General features: G+C 49.9%; 2 protein-coding genes across 2 annotated transcripts in view; one reads left to right on the top strand and one right to left on the bottom strand.

The window, feature by feature from the left end:
* Positions 1–464, bottom strand: part of NEMF (nuclear export mediator factor) — a 31,815-nt gene extending 31,351 nt beyond the window's left edge. The window contains exon 1 of the mRNA XM_068149143.1: positions 355–464. Coding sequence (XP_068005244.1) covers positions 355–413 — 59 coding nt within the window. The 5' untranslated portion in view covers positions 414–464. The remainder of the gene's footprint in view (positions 1–354) is intronic.
* A 13,799-nt stretch (positions 465–14,263) lies between these two features.
* ARF6 (ADP ribosylation factor 6) lies at positions 14,264–18,566 on the top strand. The gene is made up of 2 exons (XM_068149142.1): positions 14,264–14,365; positions 14,456–18,566. Exon 2 carries the CDS (start codon positions 14,863–14,865, stop codon positions 15,388–15,390), a length of 528 nt encoding a protein of 175 aa, XP_068005243.1. The 5' UTR covers positions 14,264–14,365; positions 14,456–14,862; the 3' UTR covers positions 15,391–18,566.
* The last annotated feature ends 280 nt before the right edge of the window (positions 18,567–18,846 follow it).

Here is an 18,846-nt window from a genome sequence, read left to right as displayed (position 1 = left end):
CGGCGGTGGGTAGAGCAGATGAAGGGGAGATGCGCAGGGCTGTGCGGATGGTGGGGGAGGGAGGGGACGCGCGGGGAACACAGACGGGTACCTCAAGAGGAGGAGGGCAGAGCAGGGGTGAGGCAGGGCAGGGCACCGAGGAGGGGCAGTGCGGGGCTGTATACGGAGCTGGGCCGCCCCACGCAGCCGTGATACCACGGCGGGTCCGGGGCACCTGGGGCTGCTGGGCCAGGGCCAAGAACCGCCAGGCCGAGCCCTGCTGAGGGCAGAGAGGCGCTACCGGCGGGGCCGGGCCCCGCTTTCCGGGGCCGCGCAGAGCGGGAGAGGAGTCAGGCAGCGCCGAGGGAGCAGTACCTCTGCCGGAGCTCAGCGAGCACCGCTCGGATATCGATGGTGCTGAAGCGGGACTTCATCGCTCCGGCTCCGCCACCCGGTCCCACCGACAGCACCGCCGGGCATCTCACCGCGCGCCTGCGCCGCCGCCCCGTTACGGGTCGCGCCCGGCACCAAATCTCTGTACTCCGCGGCCGTGCATGCGCCCAGACGGCTGTGCTACGAGCGGCCAGCAGGAGGCGCTGCTATGCGGGGCCGCTGCTGTGGGACTCGGGGTGTGGCGCCCCAAACATGAGGCGCGGTGCACGGGCTGCGAGCCGCGGGGTGCGCAAAAGCCATGTGGGTGTGGAAAACGCAAAAAAGAGCCCGCGTCTCTCTGTGTTGCCCAGGCTACGCTGCAGTGGCTATTCACAGGCGCGATCCCGCTACTGACCGGCACGGGAGCTTTGACCTGCTCCGTCTCCGACCTGGGCCGGTTCACCCCTCCTTAGTCAACCTGGTGTGCCCCAGCTCCCCGGGGCTCACCATATTGATGCCGGCCTTAGCGCGGACGCCCGCTCGGCATAGCGCACTGCAGCCCAGAACTCCTGGGCTCAAGCGATCCGGCGTGCTCAGCCTCCCGAGTAGCTAGGACTACAGGCGTGCGCCACCGCGCCCGGCGGCTGTCGGCGGCCGCTGCCGCCCTCTAGTTCGGCCGCAGCCGTGACGTCACGGCAGCTTTGCCCGCCTCCCTTTCCTCTCACGGACTCTCTTCCCTTCTCTTGGTCCTCTTCTTTTGCCGTGTTCCCCTGATACTGAGGGGCCTGAAGCAACTCTGCGAGGACGAAAGTCTGACAAACTTCGGGCTGTTTAGCCTCGAGAAGAGGGAATCTGATCAATGCCCACCAAGAGCTGAAGGGGGCAGGGGAAGGGGGAAGGGAGCAGGGCAAGAGGATGGAGCCAGTCTCTTCTCAGTGGTGCACAGGACAAGGAGCAATGGCCACAAAATAGAACCCAGGAGGTTCCACCTCAACAGGAGGAGAAACTTCACTGCTCTGGATGTGCTGGAGCCCTGGAGCAGGCTGCCCAGCAAGGCTGTGGAGTCTCTGGTCCGGAGAGATCCCAAAGCCACCTGTACATTGTGATCCTGGGCAAGCTGCCGGGGGTGCCCCTGCTTAAGCAGGGCAGTTCGACTAGATGATCTCCAGATGTCCCTTCCACCTTCCCAGTGGTCTGGGATTCTGTGGTTCTCCTTCTCTTCTTGCCCCTTCAGCACATGCTCAACACTGTTACCTGCTGAGGAGGCAGCAAGGCTCTGAGCTGGTGGGGAAAAGAGCACTCCTTCCAGGGCAACTGGCACCTCCTCGGCACAACCCCCAATTCATTGTTTCTTACGCATTTTAAACGCTTCTCACATGGTTTAGAAACAGCTGAATTTTTCACTCTGTGCCTCTCTCTCCCCTTGGAGATGTAGTCCCCGTTCTGCTACCCTGGCTGTGGTGCCCCAAGACACCAGCTCTGCACATGCTTCAGCACTTAGATCCCAATACCTCACTGCCCCATTCCATGCAAAAGAAAATTGGTCCTGTTCTCCCACCTGGGCTCTGCTACAGGGACAGTTCACAAGTACCATGCCATTACTGATCAGCACAGGAGTGTTGACCTGCTCCATCTCCAGCCTGGGCCAGTTCACCCCTCCATAGCTGACCTGATGGCCCCTGGTTCCCCCAGGACCACCATACTGATGCCAGCTTCAGCACGGACATCTATTGCAGCCCAGAAACCCCAGGCTTGAGCCGATCCACCAGTCTGAGCCTCTCTGGTGCTTGGATTACAGGCACAAGCCACTTTGCTGTTCTTCAGGGTTTTGCAGATTTCTTGACATCCGTCTTGTGTGGGCTCTGCCCGACCACACAGGGGCAGTGAGGAACTGAGAGAATGTCCTTCGGCTGCTTGTATTTGATGTTTAAAAATGGGTGGGTGGATAGATACAAAATATTTCTGAGCACAAGCAGGTTTAAGCAGCTGAGGAAGCCCAGAGTTCTTGTTTTGAGCCAGAAGAAGCATCTTTATTTTCATTTTAAGCCAAGTAAGGGGCATCAGGGAGCTCTGTCTAGCCCTTGGAATAGGTTGCCCAGGAAAGTGGGGGAGTTATGGTCCCTGGAGGTGTTTAAGAAACATGTGGACAGGGCACTCTGGGACATGATTTAATGACCATGTTGGTGTTGGGTTGATGGTTGGACTTAATGATCTTAGAGTTTTCTTTCCAACTGAAACAATTCTATGATTCTATGAAAGCTCAGTAGGCTTCAGTTAACGAAGAGCAGATACAAGATGTCCCTCTCCCTGCTTTGAGATACTCCTCACAGAGAAAGGCTTCTTGGTTCACCAGTGGTTTCCTAGGAATATAAAGCTCAGAGCTGAGGACACAAATGAACTGTGGCAGTAAAACCCAACAGAGCAGACTAATGAGACACTCCTGGGAGCTCTGGAGTGTGCTGCCTAAGCTGATGGTCTTTGGGAGATGCTTGTTGCCTCACAGTTGTGCAGGATCTCTGAGTCAGAAACATGATGGGAAGTTCTGCTGCCTCACATTTCCCATTTTAGAAGTCATATATATTGGGATACCAAAGGTCACGTTGAGTCTTGGACTGTGTCCTTTCACTGCTCCAAGAAATCACAACACACATCACCAAAACATGAGCACACCTGAATCACAGAGTTACAGGCTGCTTTCAGCTGCAAAGGACCTTTGAAGGTCATCTAGTCTAAACCCCCTGCAATCAGCAGGGACATCTGCAACTAGAGCAGGTAGCTCAGAGCCCCAAACAACCTGACCTAGAATGGTTCCAGGGATGGGGCATCTACCACCTCTCTGGGTAACTGTGGAGACACCTGATTGCTCTCAGCATGGTGCAAAAAGCATGAAGTGACATGGGTTACCCATTACTCAATACAGATAAGTGTGACAAGCTCAGCCTGGGCAGCTGACATCAGCCACAAAGGCAGAGGGTGGCAAGGACAGCATCTTCAGGTTGAACATCTGGGGGAGATGTTTTGCCTTTCACCAGCGTACTGCACCCTTTGGTGACTGCTCCCTGGCACAGGCAGCTGACAAGCACAGCATTGTGCAGGGGAAAGATGCCAAAAGAGGCTGTGTCCTGCTGTCTCACCCAGGCTGTGCTACAGGGGCTGTTCACAGGCGCCATCCCGCTACCGAGCGGCACGGGAGCTTTGACCTGCTCCGTCTCCGACCTGGGCCGGTTCACCCCTCCTTAGGCGACCTGGTGGCCCCCGGCTCCCCCAGGACCACCATATCGATGCCGGCCTTAGCGCGGACGCCCGCTCAGCACAGCTCACTGCAGCCCAGAACTCCTGGGCTCAAGCCGTCCACCAGCCTCAGCCTCCCTGATGCTAGGATTACAGGCACAAGCCACCGTGCCCAGCTGGCTGCAGCTCCTGCTGCCTCTGCTCTTCAGTGCTTGGGAACTCCTTGGCACATCATCCCTCTTATGATTAACAGCAGCAGCAACGCAGTGGGAATGAAGGGGAGAAGAAGCATCAAGTACAGGAACCCTGGCTCCCACAGGAAATAGTGTGGCCAGCAGGTCCGTGGTAGAGATGGTCCAGCTGTACTCAACACTGGTGAGACCACACCTCAAATACTGAGTTCAGTTTTGGGGCCCTCACTCCAAGAAGGACATTGCAGGGCTGGAGCAGGTCCAGAGAAGGGTAATGAATTTAATGAAGGGTCTGGAGAACAGGGCTTATGAGGAGCAGCTAAGGGAACTGAATTGTTTATCCAGGAGAAAAGGAGGCTGAGGGGAGACCTTCTGGCTCTCTACACCAACCTGAGAAGAGATTGTAATAAGGCAGAGGTGGATTTTTTTTTCTCAAGTAACAAACTATAGGATAAGAGCAAATGGCCTAAAGGTGCACCAGGAGAAGCTGAGGTTTGACATTAAGAAAAGTTTCTTCTCTGAAATTGTGAAGCTCTGGCCCAGACTGCCCAGGGACATGGTGAAATCCCCATCCCTGGAAGGATTAAAAAACACATATAGATGTGATGCCCAGGGACATGGTTTAGTGGTGACTTGGCAGAGCTGGGCTAACAGTTGGACTTGATGCTTTTAAAGATGTCTTTCAACCAAAATGATTATGTGATTCTAACTAAAATTCAGCTCTTTAAGATTCAACACAATACTTTGCTCTGGAAAGGCCAAGTTAAGCTTTTGTAGGCCAAAAACTTCACATTGTGGTCCTACTCTAGGCTGTATCAGTGAGAGCTCAGAAGGATTTCCTGAAGAGAGTCTAAGAGGCAACCTACTTGCTACACTGAATGTCTGCAGGCATAAAGATGTGTTTTGATTCTCAGAAAAGGACACAAAAGTAACAAAAATGTGATGCAAGGAATAAAATGCAGGAGCTTCTTGCCTTTATCCATTCACTGCTGTGATAGACAGCTGTCTAGCAATACTTCCACAGAGTACTGGAGATCTTCATGCTGTGTTTTGCCTGTCTTGAAGGGCCTGTCTTAGGGACCTCCCCAAAGCATCCCAATGCATGTAACTGTGCATCTGGTCAGGATTGGGGATGCTGCAAGTCCCTCATCTCTCTGGCCTCACAGAGACCTGTTTCTGCAAGGAAATCTTTGAGCCAAGATACTCAGCTGAGGCAGCCTTTGGTCTAATCCAGATGTGTCCATTGGCAGACATCAGCACCAGCCCAGCCAGAGCCTCATGCTGCTGCCTCCACCACCACAGGTTCCCTCCAGGATCTCCCCACCCTGTGCACAGGGCCAGGCTGAAGCCACCCTAGCCCTGACCAAAGTGCTAAAGACACTAAATGATGGTGTGTTTGCTTTGCATTTCTTGAAGTGCAGAGGTCAAAGCATGGGTGTACCCCTACCCAAGTACACATCCCTCCATTTCAGATATGGACATATCTCCTCCTCCTCAAGGCACAGCCACACCTCCTACCCAAGGCCAAGCCCACCAGCAGCCACTCTGGAGGTATCAAAGTGTTTCTTCCAGACTGCCTGACCCAAGTTAGCGGAGCAAAGTCCAGAGGTAAAGTACACACGCGGCAATACAGTCTCAGAAAAGACAAACAAAGGTCCTCCCCAGTGCTACACAAGCCTCAAGTCCTTAAGAGTGTCAGGGCTGGATGAGGCCCAAGAGACATCTTGTTCTGGGTTCCTATTATCTACTTAAAGAAGAGCTGTCAGTGACAGCTGGAGTTTTGGTTAAAGGCATTAAGATAATGATTTAGGTGTCGTGAGCATGAAGACTGGGCATTCACAAACAGGGGAGAAAATCTGATGGGAATGAGCTTGGCGGACTGAGGAGGAGCAAAGCACAGCTAGGATGCAGATAGAGTCCTGACAGCAGTGCTGGCCCGCTAGCACTGTGCCTTGGTGCAGCTCCTCACCATCAAAGCAGCACTTGAAATAAAAAATGAGGCCACTCAGAGCTGGGGACACTTTGGTTGCTCCACTCTGAGCTCAGGGGGAGGTCTGCCCTGTGGTGCTCATCTGACAGCCGGTTATTGCCTCTTGCTCAGCAGGGGCAGCTACTGCAGGCTCCAGCTGAGCATCCCCCACACGCAGGAGCTGCAGCTTTGTGCAAAGCCTTAAGGGTAAGCTGAGCTCCCGAAGAACCAGCCTGGGGATCCCACTGAGCTCCAAATCTCCACCCCTTCTGAGGGCTAGGCAGTACTCCTGCTGTGTTTGGAACCAGAGACCCTTTGAATGACAAACCAGAAAAGGAAAAAGAACTTGGAAACTGTCATCAAAGCTGCCTCTGCATCCAAGTGTGGATGCAGAATACAGCAGAGAGCTGCCAGCCTGCAGCACTGACTGCAAAGTACCAACACTATGAGCTTCTTGGGCATCCTGGTGTCACTGCCATGTTTTGCAAGACACTGAGGTGGCTCAGAACATCAGGACATCACCAATGGCCTGGCTTGGGGTGCAAAAACCACAGGATGCAGGTCTCCAGGGAGTCAGCCAGTGCATCCAGCTGAGTCCTGGAGGTCATTGATGTAAATCTAAACATAAGGTAAAACTTACTTACTTTGAGGGTGGTAGAGCCCTGGAGCAGGCTGCCCATAGAGGTTGTGCAGTCTCATTCTCTGGAGAGATTCCAAAGCCAACTGGCCATTGCAATCCTGGGCAACCTGCTGTGACAGACCCTGCTTTGGCAGGAGACCAAGACTAGATGATCTCCAGAGGTCCCTTCCAACCTCTACCATTCTGTATGTCCTGCTTTGCTGGTGGTGTGAAAATGGAACAGCCTCACAAATTATTTTTACTCTTGTTAAGGCTTCATGATTTTTGCAGATGATATTGTTGTGGTGGTGATTCAGGATTTTGAAGTATACAAATATAGTTGGGCACTATCCCCCACCTACACTTCCTCTGTCTGCTACTGAAAATTTCCTGTGAAAGAAGCCAGCTTGTTTGTCAATACTAACTGCAAACCAATTTTGATGTACTTAAGATACAAAACAAACCTAAACAACCTGGAGGCCAAACTGTTTTTCCTGCTGGGAAGCCACTTTAGAAGAGGTCTTCCACAGGAGACTGGAGGAATACAGAATCACAGAATTATTTTGGTTAGAAAAGACCTCTAAGATCATCAAGTCTAATCATGAGCCCAACACCACCATGACTATTAATCCATTCCCAAAGTGCCCCATCCACACATTTCTTGAACACCTCCAGGGATGGTGACTCCACCACCTCCCTGGGCAGCCTATTCCAATGCCTGACCACTCTTGCAGTAAAGAATTTTTTTCCTAATATCCAACCTAAACCTCCCCTGGCACAATTTCAGGTCATTTGCTATCACCTGATACTAGAGAGGAGAGACCAACCCCCACCTGACTCCAACCTCCTTTCAGGGAGTTACACCAGGGAAAATGTGGCATTTTGAGTTGTTCTTCAGGGTTCTCATTACATCATTTCAGGGCACACACTAACAGAAATCTGCTATGGTCAGAATACTCTACAACACCTCCTTTCCACCTCTGCTCCTTCCCTAGGGCTGTTACACTGATGCTATGGGAAGAGGCCAAGGATCTTATGCTGGCAGTAAAGCACTCACACACCACTGGAGCCGGCAGGTTTAGCTTCCTGGCCAAGCCCAGCTGTGGCTGCACAGACAGAGAGATCACAGAATCACAGGAAACAAGGCTGAGACGCCCACGGGGGACCGTCTCCACCACTCCCTGCCCACAGCCACTTGCTCAAGGAAAGTGCTTCTCTAACCTGACTCACCCCTACAAAGGACACTTGCCCTATTGTATCAGATATCTCGGCGATAAGAAATCTACCAGTGGAATGCAATTGTAATGTCAAGGATGTAATTTGTTTTCACAGCAGAAGAGTTTATCTAATGTAGATACTAAACCCAAAGCATTATTATATTCCCTCTTCCTTCCTTGCAAAGCCACAAAGGTTTTTGAAGGATCAGTGCAACAGTCTTTTCCTATCTCCCTCTGCCAAAAGAGGAGAGGAAGGTCAACAAGATGAGCTACACCATATTAAAATAGGCTTGGTCCGATAATCCAAACTCATTGGGAAGTTATATCCACAGAGATAAAAACCAAGCAGCTATGAACCTATTTGCTTGAGGTTTGTTTATTCTGATGGGTATCACATAACGTATGAAGGTGTATAATTTTGTCCCCCTGTACTCAGCACATCTTGAATGCTGGGTTGTTGTGGACCCCTCACTACAAGGAGGACATTGAGAGGCTGGAACAGGTCCAGAGAAGAGCAACAAAGCTGCTGAAGGGTCTGGAGAACAGGTCTGGTGAGGAGCAGCTGAGGGAACTGGGGTTGTTGAGTCTGGAGCAAAGGAGGGTGAGGGAAGACCTTCTCACTCTCTACAGCTTCCTGAAAGGAGGTTGCAGTAAGGATCTTCTCCACAGTGAAAACTAATAGGACAAGAGTAAATGGCCTCAAATTGCACCATGGGAGGTTTAGGTTGGATATTAGAAGAATATTCTTCACTGAAAGGGTTCTCACAGAAACAGACTGCCCAGGGGAGTGGTTGAATCCCCATCCCTGGAGGTGTTTAAAAGACACAGATATGTGGTGCTGAGGGACATGGTGTAGCACCAGCCTCAGTATAGATAATGGTTGGACTTGATGATCTTAAAGGTCTTTTCCAACCAAAAAGATTCTATAATTCTATGATTTTCATTCATCTCTTTATTGTGACTACACTTACTGAAGGGCAGGACATGCAAACACAGCCTCACAAGCCATGAAACAATAGATGCAACCCTTGGTACCTGCACCCCCTGTATGTTTTGAAGATAAGGAACAGGCTTTTCTGCACCAGGCCCAGAAGAGATATCTAAAGATCCTACTGATATTTACTATCTTTTCCCCCAGGCTTTAACCCATAATCACTTTGTAACCATAACTGCTTGTTGCTTTCCAGACTGTAAAGCCATGCCAGCACAGAAGGGGCACTTGGCTCAGTGACACATTGTCAGCCAGTGCTTCCTTCTGAAATATTTAATTTGTGCAGGGTGCTCAGTTACTCGCTAGGTGTTGACAAGGACCCAAGAAGGTTTTTAATTCTTAAGCAGGCATGTGAAACTGAGCCACTTTCAAGAGGTCACTTTTTTCAGGTAATCTAGAACACGGTCTGCCATTGTAAATGCTTTTGTTGGGTGTTTGACCTTGAGGAGCAACCAGCAACATAAGAACCTACAGTCTATGGAACAGACTGCACCTCAAATACTGGGTTCAGTTTTCAGCCCCTCACTACAAGAAGGACATTGAGGTGCTGGAGTGGGTCCAGGGAAGGACAATGAAGCTAGTGAAGGGTCTAGGGAACAAGTCTTATGAGGAAGACATTCAAGATCGAACCTGAAGGAGCCTTGAGCTGATCTATCTGGAGATGTCCCTGCCAACTGGGGGGGGGGGGGGGGGGGGGGGACGGACACGGGATGACAAAATGACCTTCAAGGGTCCCTTCCAACCCAATGCATTCTGTGATTCTGAGTAGCTGAGGGAACTGGGCTTGTTCAGCCTGGAGAAAAGGAGATTGAGGGGGGACCCTCTGACTCTCCACAACTCCCTTAGAGGAGGTTGGAGCCAGGTGGGGGTCAGTCTCTTCTCCCAAGTAGCTGATGAAAGGGTGAGAGGAAATGGCCTCAAGTTTTGCCAAGGGAGGTTTAGGTTGGACATTAGGAATAATTTCTTCCCCAGAAGGGTTGTCAAGCCCTGGATCAGGCTGCCCAGGGCAGTGATAGAATCCCCATCCCTCAAAGCATTTAAAAGACATGTAGGTGTAGGTGTGTCAATGAGAGACATGGTTTAGTGGTGACCTGGCAGTGCTGGGTTAAAGATTGGACTTGATGATCTTAAGAGTCTCTTCCAACCAAAATAAATCTATGATTCTATACATAGTGCCTAATGTACACTTCTTTCCAAGGAGCGGTTTTAGGGGGTAGGTTTCTGTCACCTTTCCACAGGCCGAGCACTGAGATGATGAATCTCTTTTGCTCAGAACATCACACTTCACCTTTGATGCCGCATTTCCATCCCACAGCTACTTGAGTCACTATCTTCAAAATAAGAACCTGTCTTACAATACATCTCACACTGGGACAAAGACACATTTTAGAGGCTTGCAGCACAAGCTGTGTGGTCCCCTGGCTCTCCAAGGTACTATCCAGGGACTCAGCAGTGTAGTTCCTTGGACAACAAAGCCTTTATTTGCTTTACAAAGTTATGCCACTTACATTCTGCATCCTGTTTACCAACCTTTCTGTTCATTTACAGAAACTAGTATGTCTCTACATAAAAATGTTTCAAAAGTAGGTGGTGCTGTCTCACCAGCTTCTCACCCTTCCTCTGTGGGACTGGGAAATGTGAGCTACAAGGACTGACATGAACAGAGTTTATTCGTGACTAATTTGAGATCTTAACTATTGAAAGTGCTGAGTTCTCAAATGTCTTTTCTACTATATCTTATCCTAGAGAGTGGTAATAATGACTTTAAAAACACATGCCAAACCATCTCAAATCTTCTCCTGGTGCACATACTACACAAACAGAAAGTTCTCCTGAAGGGCATGGAGGATCCTCACAAACAAAGCCCAGGGCAGGTGAAAAAGACATTTGCCTGAGCAGACCCCATTTCTATTCCATGGCATGTAGCTGTATCTCCATGTCCTCGGTTAAGTTTTGGACTCCCTGTCTGAAGAACTGCAGTGCATTGATGCTTCTTTTTTGGGCTTTTAGACCTGTAAGATGGCAAGATCAACTTTGGACACAAACTGGAACACAGGAAGTTCCACCTCAATATGAAGGAAAAATTCTTTACTGTAAGGCTCTGGAGCTCTGAAACAGGCTGCCTAGAAACGTTGTGGAGTCTCCTTCCCTACAGAATTTCAAGACCAATCTGGATATATTCTTGTGTGACCTGCCCTGTGTGATCCTGCTCTGGCAGGTAGGTTGGACTAGATGGTCTCCAGAGGTCCCTTCCAACCTCCACCATTCTGTGAGCCTATCATTCAGTAGGTCACACAGTGGCAGCTGAAGAATACAGCACCATGCTCCACCTCAAGGTGGTCCAAGAACTGAGCAGCATCAATGGCAGGAGTGGAAGAGCTCAAGGAGCTATTGGGGTGCCCAGCCTGTCCCCACTCCAGCTGCTGAGGAACATGCAGCTGCTAAAGGCTCAGGGACTTGTGGGTCAAAGGAAGCTGAGCAGAAGCTGCCGACCACAGCCTGGAGTAGCATAGCTCATCTTGGCCACATACTCACCCAGGCCAGGACATGCAGCAGGAAAGGAGTGGGCCCAAGCTGGCACTGATTGGAGCACACTCTTGTTTGCTGATAGCAAGCCTGGGCATGCAGGAACCCTCCAGCAAGGGGAGCAGCTCAGGAAGCACTGCTGCTTAGTCAGCAGAAGGCCCCACTGCATGGAGATCTGCTCCTCAGCAGCTCTCATGCAAGAGCAGCTGCTGTCCCTCTGAAAGCAACTGCCCACCTCAGAGAGTATTTCAGAGGTCCCACTTCTTCCAGTTTACCAGGTGGGAAAGGAGAGAAGGAGCTCAGGAAAAACAAGAGTTCAGTTGTTTCTCAGGTGAAATGGGCAAAGCCAAACTGGCTAAACCCCATCTGCAGACAGTCCCCAAAGATGAGGAACAGAAGTCACCAGTAAACCTTGAAAAGGCATCGTTCAAGAGGAGACACCCAGGGAACAACATACCTGGGTCCAAAGCAGGGGGAGAAGGTGATAGAAAAGGTATTTCACCCCTTTGCCATGACTCATTTTGCTTTGTGCCTTGTGGAACCCACTACTGGGTGACAAAGCTATCTTATGCAGCCCAGAATCATAGAATCATTTTGGTTGGGAAAGCCTTTTAAGATCATCAAGTCCAACCATTCTCTAACTCTATCAAGATTGGTGCTAAACCATGTCCCTCAGCACCACATCTCTGCATCTTTTAAACACCTCCAGGGGTGGTGATTCAACCACCTCCCTGGGTAGCCTGTTCCCAGTGTGTGAGAACCCTTCCAGTGAAGAAAGTTCTTCTAATACTCAACTTAAATGTCCCCTGGTGCAACATGAGGCCATTTCCTCTCATCCTGTCACTTGGGAGAAGAGACCAATCTCTATGACCAGACTGACAAGCACCCCAGACACCCACCATTTGGTGTTTCATTGACCGTGCTGGCTGCTGGGCACTGACACATATTTAATGCTTGAAATCCACATTCCTCAACTGGCAGATCCCAGGAGAAAGGAGCAAACTCTCAGCTATTAAAAGGAAAAGCAGAAAAACCTCCTGTTGGGTCACACCCTCCCCTTAATGCTTCACACAGTCAGAACAAAAACGCTGAACAGAGTCACTACCTGAAACCAGAAAATGCTGCTGGGAGGCCAGCAGGTAGAGCAATCAATGCCTGCACAGGGACAAAACCAGCATTTTACAGATCCTGACATCTCCTTTCCAGTATTTGAAGTGGGCTACAAGAAAGAACTTTTTAGAGGGGCTTACAGTGATAGGATGAGGGGGAATGGATTGCAGCTGAAATGGGGAGGATTGAAACTGAATATTAGGAAGAAATTCTTTAGAGTGAAGGTGGTGAGACACTGGAACAGGTTGCACAGGGAGGTTGGGGATGTTTGCTCCCTGAGTCAAGGCTAGGTTGGATGAGGTTTTGAGCAACCTGGTCTAGTGGGAGGTGTCCCTGCCGAAGGCAGAAGGTTGGAAATAGATGATCTTTAAGGTCCCTTCCAACCCAAACCATGCTATGATTCCCAAGTACTTTGGTCAAGACTCATGGTGCTGCACTACTGCTGCCTGATGTAATAACTACCACAAGTGTTCACCAGCACGGAAATGGTGCAGGGAGCAGAGCCAAATAGAAACCCACTAACGTCCACATCCTGATGTTAATTTTAGCTCTGCTGTGCAGTAAACTCTACTTAGATAAATTTCCCATGCCAGCAAGAAGCTGAACTGGCTGTATCCAGCAGGATCACTAGGGCTTGGTGTAAATCCCACGCCAGGACAGTACTTAGCAGTATTATCCACTGCTTTAAACACCAGAGCATGAACTCTGGCAGTGCCTGACACGTGTAGGGGACACTTGTGAGCCCTGGTGTCAGCAGAGCATACCCCCAGCACAGCCTGCACGGGTTCACTAGGAGACCACAGATGGAATGTTTTTCTTGGCATCCTCCCTCTTTGCTCTCACTGCATGAAAGAGCAAGGCTTCCTTGGAAACTCTTATTGTCATCCACTTAGGAGTCCTGCAGTCTAGGAAATCTCCCAATTCTTCTAGACTGACACCGATTTCCTTTTTGCTGTTCCACAGGGGATTGCTTTGTGTGTGCCACATAATGTGTGTCATAAAAAAAACACTAAAGAATTGGTATTTTTGAAGGGGTAGAAGGATATGGTTAATTTTTACACACACACAATCCCAACTGAGAGCACGCCTTTGCTCTCCAAAAGGTGACGAGAAAGATGATCTGCTGTGAGGGCAGGCTGAGAGTTAGGGTTGTTCAGCCTGCAGCAGGCTCCAGAAAGACCTTCTGGTGGTTTTCCAGTGCTTGAAGGAACTGATCAGTAAGTTGAGGACACTTTTGAGCAGGGCCTGTTGTGGCAGGTTAAGTGGTGATGAAGTAAAACTAATAGAGGGAGATTTAGACTAGAAATTTTTCTGTGGAGGGTGGCAAGACACTAGCCCAGGTGGCCCTGAGACGTAGTAGATGCTCCATCCCTGGAACCGTTCCAGATCATCTTAGTGCTGTGAGCAAACCACTCTAGAGGCGCTGAATTAGATGACCTTTACAGGTCACCATTCCATGAATCTGTAATGACCCTATGAGGTGGCAGCTGTGGCACTCCAGGGGCACGGTGACTGGAGCGCACCTTAGTCCAGCACCACACCCCACACGCTTCCCCACCCCCAAGCGCTGAGCTGTAAACCCTCGGAGCACAAGTCGTTCCCATAACGCCCCAACCCAGTCCGTTTTCTCTTCCCAGGGGATCACGGACCCCGGCTGGAGGAGCCGCCCTGCGGGCCGGGGCAGGGAAAGGGGGGAAGGGAGGGGAAGGGAGGGCACAGTGGGCTGGGCCCTTTAAGATGCTCCCCGCGGCCGCTCCCGCTGACGTGTGATCGCGTGGCGCCTCTCCCCACGGAAACCCCGCCCCCTTACTTCCGGCCCCGCCACGCAGGCGCAGGCGCAGTCCCCGCCCGAGGCCGCGCGGGAAGCGGGGTAGCGCGCGCAAGACACCCCGGAGCGGAAAGGGGCGGGAAAATGAGCGCCCAGTTCCGCCTACCCCGCGATCCGGCGGCAGCTCATGCGCAGATGCACTGCGGCGGCTGGCGGCGGAGGGTGGCGCCGTTGAGCGGTGGGGCGGGGCGGGCGGGGCGCGGGCCGCGCATGCGCGGTGGCGGCGGAGGAGGGGAAGTGAGGCGGGCTCGCGAGGCGCCTTTTCCGGCGGTGCTGGCTGAGGGAGCGGCGCGGAGCGGAGCCGGCCCCGAGCCCCGCTGGGCCGTCCTCAGGTAACTTGCCGCCGGTTCCTGCTTCCTTGTCCCCTGTTCGCCCGCCTCGGCCCGCCGCCCTGTCTCACTTTCTCTCCCGTCCCTTTGCAGGTTGGGACGCCGAGCCGCCGCCCTCTGAGCCGGCATCCATGAGCTGAGAGGCGCCGGGGTGGGAGCCAAGGCAGCGAGCCGGGCGGAGCCGCCGCCGCCGCCTGAGGCCCGGTGGAGGAGCGGAGCAGAGCGCGGCGCGGCCACTCTTCCTGCACGGCTGAGGCCTCTCCTCCCCCACACCCCTTTCCTCCCGTCCTGCTTCTTCCGCAGCCGCCCCATGCGCGGCCAGCGTTGAGCCCCGCCTGCCCTTGCCCTGACACCCCCTCCTATCCCCTTCGCCCCGCCGGACCGGCTCCGCTCCGCTTCGGCCCCCGCCCAGAGCGGGCTGCTCGGGTGGGTCGGCGCTCGCCCTCCGCTCCCCCCCAACCCCTGCCCCGGAGGCGCCGGGCCCCTTGGATGCCGCCGAGATGGGCAAGGTGCTGTCCAAGATCTTCGGCAACAAGGAGATGCGGATCCTGATGCTGGGTCTGGACGCGGCTGGTAAAACTACCATCCTGTACAAACTGAAGCTGGGCCAGTCCGTCACCACCATCCCTACCGTGGGCTTCAACGTGGAGACGGTTACGTACAAAAACGTCAAGTTCAACGTGTGGGATGTGGGGGGCCAGGACAAGATCCGTCCCCTCTGGAGGCATTACTACACGGGCACGCAAGGCTTGATCTTTGTGGTGGACTGCGCCGATCGAGACCGCATCGACGAGGCCCGCCAGGAGCTCCACCGCATTATCAACGACAGGGAGATGCGGGACGCCATCATCCTCATCTTCGCCAACAAGCAGGACCTGCCCGATGCCATGAAACCCCATGAAATCCAGGAGAAACTGGGCCTGACCCGAATCAGGGATAGGAATTGGTACGTGCAGCCCTCCTGTGCTACTACAGGGGATGGACTCTATGAAGGGCTGACATGGTTAACGTCCAATTATAAATCCTAATGAGAGAATTTAACTATTTAGTCTACAAAGAATTAAAGAAAACAAAACAAAACAACAAATAACCCACATGGCTTTCCAGAAGAATGATTCTCTACTGAAAAGTAAAAGCATCCATAGGATTATGATCACCTTTCTCCAGTTACCACCCTTTCCTTCTGCACACTTGACTGGATTCCTGTTTTAACTCTTTGCTTGGCGTTAGGATGCTCTAACCTCCGAATGTGACACACGAACACAAGCACTAGATGCTATGGCAGACTTCCAGCAGACAGGGGAAAGAACACATTGTAGACTTGCTAAGTAACTTTTTTTTTTAATTATTTTTTCTTCTTGATAGCCCTGAAGAAGGTTTGATTATTTGGGGGGGATGGCTGGGGAGGGGTTGTTTTCAGTGTATGCTTTTTCTTCTTTTGTTTTTTTTTTCCCCCCTTCTTTCCTTTTTTTGGGATTATATTATTTTTTCCTTTCTCTCACTTGCTGTAGATTGCTACATTTTTGCCTTCACGCCGAAAATATGTTGCTAGGTCTGCTTCATCTAGTAAACTGAAAATTACTGCTTAAAAAAAAAAATCAAACTGCAGTCTGTCTTTTTATATTGAGGACTTTTATTTTTTTGTTGTTTTGGTTCATTTCTGTTAATCTGTAACTAAATAGTGACTCTCAGTCTTCATCTCTCAGCCTCATAATGCAACGAATCCTTGCCTGCAGGAGCAGATAGCATGGATACCACTGTTCAAAGTGCATATCAGGCCCTAGTGTTCACCAGGTAACATAAGAACTGCTTTGAAGTGTCAACTGGGGAGTTCTGAACAATACATCATGCATGAGGAGGGATCTGAAAGAAGTTCCCCATACCACATAGCTACCATATAGCCAATAAGACATGAAGGCTCTTGTAGTTCCAGGGTAGATACTCTTTGAGTTTTGCCTCTTGCATTGCAAACTTTAATGTTTAGCTGCCTTTTTTTCCTTTTTTTTTGACTCCTTGTGTCGGTCTCTGAGTCAGTGCAAGATGGGTTCCTTCCAGAAAATGCAGCAATAACATGGCAGTGTCACAAATTTGACTGTAAATGGCAGATCTTAAGGCAAAAAAAAACTAGCGCCGACTTGCCTGTCGAATTACTTTCGTCTCAAGACAGTTGAAAGCATCTTAAAATAATTAAAAAATTCTGCTTCTTTCTGCTGTGCTCCTGGAGAAAGGAGCTTTATTATTTCCTTTTCCATTTTGTAGACTTCTGTGCTAAGCTCTCACCAAGCTCAGACCTCCTGCCATCTGAAAAATAGACATTTTGAGGGGAGGGGGGAAAAAAACAACCCGTTCATGGGTTTAAATTTTCCATGGCTCGCCTGAGCTTCTGCAGGTCGTGGCAGCCTTCACCATCCGTGTCTCCTGTAGCCGGTGGTTGCTGTAGGTCCTGTAAGAAGAGAACTATGTTGGGATGTCTGCAGCCCATTGAGTAACTCCTAATGAGAGCAGGGAGGAGGAGGAAAGCAGCGAGTGAGGGAGTAGACGACTATGAATGTAAACTTCCATAATTAGTTCTTAAAGGGCAAGCAGCTCATTTGCCATTTCACAGCTCACAGATGTGACTGGCAGAAAAAAAAATACCACCCACCCCACTCAGAAGAAGTATTAGCCTGAAAACTCAATCAAGTATTAATGCTGGGTGCACAAAATGTTAAAAGCAGCTGGTTCTTATTCAGCCTTAAGGATTAACTTAAGATTTCCTCAAGGAGTTAAACTCCACTGGGGAATTCTAGGAATGTATGCTACACAACCAGAAGAAAATGGAAATTTTTTTTTTTTTTATTACTACTATGTTTTTGGTCTTTTTTGTTGTCTATTTTCAAGGATTTTTACGTGAAACCGGGGGGCATTACACTACATTTCTGCGGTGCCGACGCCGCACGCTGAGTACATTGTGTATGGAAGCTCTTACCAAAGATGTATGGGAAGGTGGAAAAAAATAATACTGAGTTTGCTTCTGGAATGCTTTGGACCACTTCAAAGTTCTTTTTAGAACCTGGTTCCAAATGATTTCTCTCCATGTGGGGACTGAATGGGGTCTGGATGCTAGAAGATAGAGCATTGATGGGCTAGAAGCCTTTATGTTAGAGAGTCTGCAGCAGCTTAATGTAGAATAACTTAAACCTCAGCTCCAAAGAAGAGGAGGTGAGGTGTTTGGGGGTTCTTTTTCTTACTCGAGGCTTATTGCCACTGAAATGCCATTGCTCTATTTTCTAGTTGGTTGTGTTTGGGGTTTTGGTTTTGGGGGGGTTTTGGTGTTTGGTTTTTTTTTTCCTTTGCTGTTGATGTAACTTAACAAATAGTGTGGTGGTATAAAGACTAAAAATACAAGAATCTGGTTACTGTTTTCTTCTGGAGCGTAAATAAAGCAGCCAAGCACAAAGTAAATGCCTAAACTGGAAAACTTGAAGCTCTCTATTAATGGTTCTTGAACTTTCTTAAATCTATTCTCAGTCAACATGAAACTTCAGTAACTTCATTTTTTTTTGTGTCTGAGTTGATTTATGATGTTTCCAAGTGCTGGGGCAGAATTCTCTCTCTAGACTTTACGTTAAGTTGAATCCACAGTTTTGTATTCCCTTAGTGACTTTGTTATTCCATTTTTGTAGCTGAAAGGAAACTGGTTTATGCTTCTGAATTATTACCTTTTTTAATCTCTCTTTTTTTTTTTCTTTTTGAAGTTGGGAGGGTGGGGGAGGGAGAGGAAAAAAAAAAAGTTACTGAAACGTGTTGGAGACGTCAAAAATAAACGGCCATCGCTGCTGAACCACAGATCAAGGTTTCACTTTCAGCACATCCTTTCTAGGTTGTAGCTGAAGCTCACCATGAAATAGTGGTCAGCAGGCAGCCAAGCAGAGCCTGTAGGATCAAGTGGCAAGTTCTGTGAGAAATCCTGTGATTTGGAAACTTTTAATTTGGAGGTTTCAAAGCGCATCGATTTTTGTGTTCATGTGAATCTATGGAGTAAGTTCTGAATGGCGTTAACTCGTGTCTGATAAGTGAATGAGTTTGTAGACTGTGATCTCCCTGACTTAAAAAGTCAACAGGACTCTTTTTTTTTTTTTCTTTTCTTTATTTTGTGTTCTCAATATGGCTGTAGTGTTGGTAAAGAACTAATAAGCAGAAAATAAAGCAATTATACAGCAGAGCTCTCCTGGTATCTTACTTACATTTAATTCTGAGAGAAACAGGAAGGGGCAATATGGAGCTGGAGTAAGCGTGTCCTGCCAACACAGAAGGCTCTGTTCTGTATGTGAGATTCAGAAGTCTATCTCCTCCCAGATATAGATTAACTACAAGTTTTATCAGTGGTGCTGCTTTAATGCTCCCATGTGCAGTTCAGAGTCTTTGGCCAAACTTTAGTGTCAGCTCCACGTAACCCAGGGTGGGTGAGAGGACAGGGAGGGACTGTGGCTGAGCAAGGACTT

This window comes from Melanerpes formicivorus, unplaced genomic scaffold, assembly GCF_026170545.1.
Source record: "Melanerpes formicivorus ecotype bairdi unplaced genomic scaffold, bMelFor1.0.p_v2 SCAF_17, whole genome shotgun sequence".
NCBI classification, from domain to species: domain Eukaryota; kingdom Metazoa; phylum Chordata; class Aves; order Piciformes; family Picidae; genus Melanerpes; species Melanerpes formicivorus.
This window is presented reverse-complemented; position numbering and strand designations above follow the sequence as displayed.

Bases quoted from the DNA above. Each gene is read 5' to 3' on its own strand.
- ARF6 (XM_068149142.1), top strand. From the start codon at position 14,863: ATGGGCAAGGTGCTGTCCAAGATCTTCGGCAACAAGGAGATGCGGATC.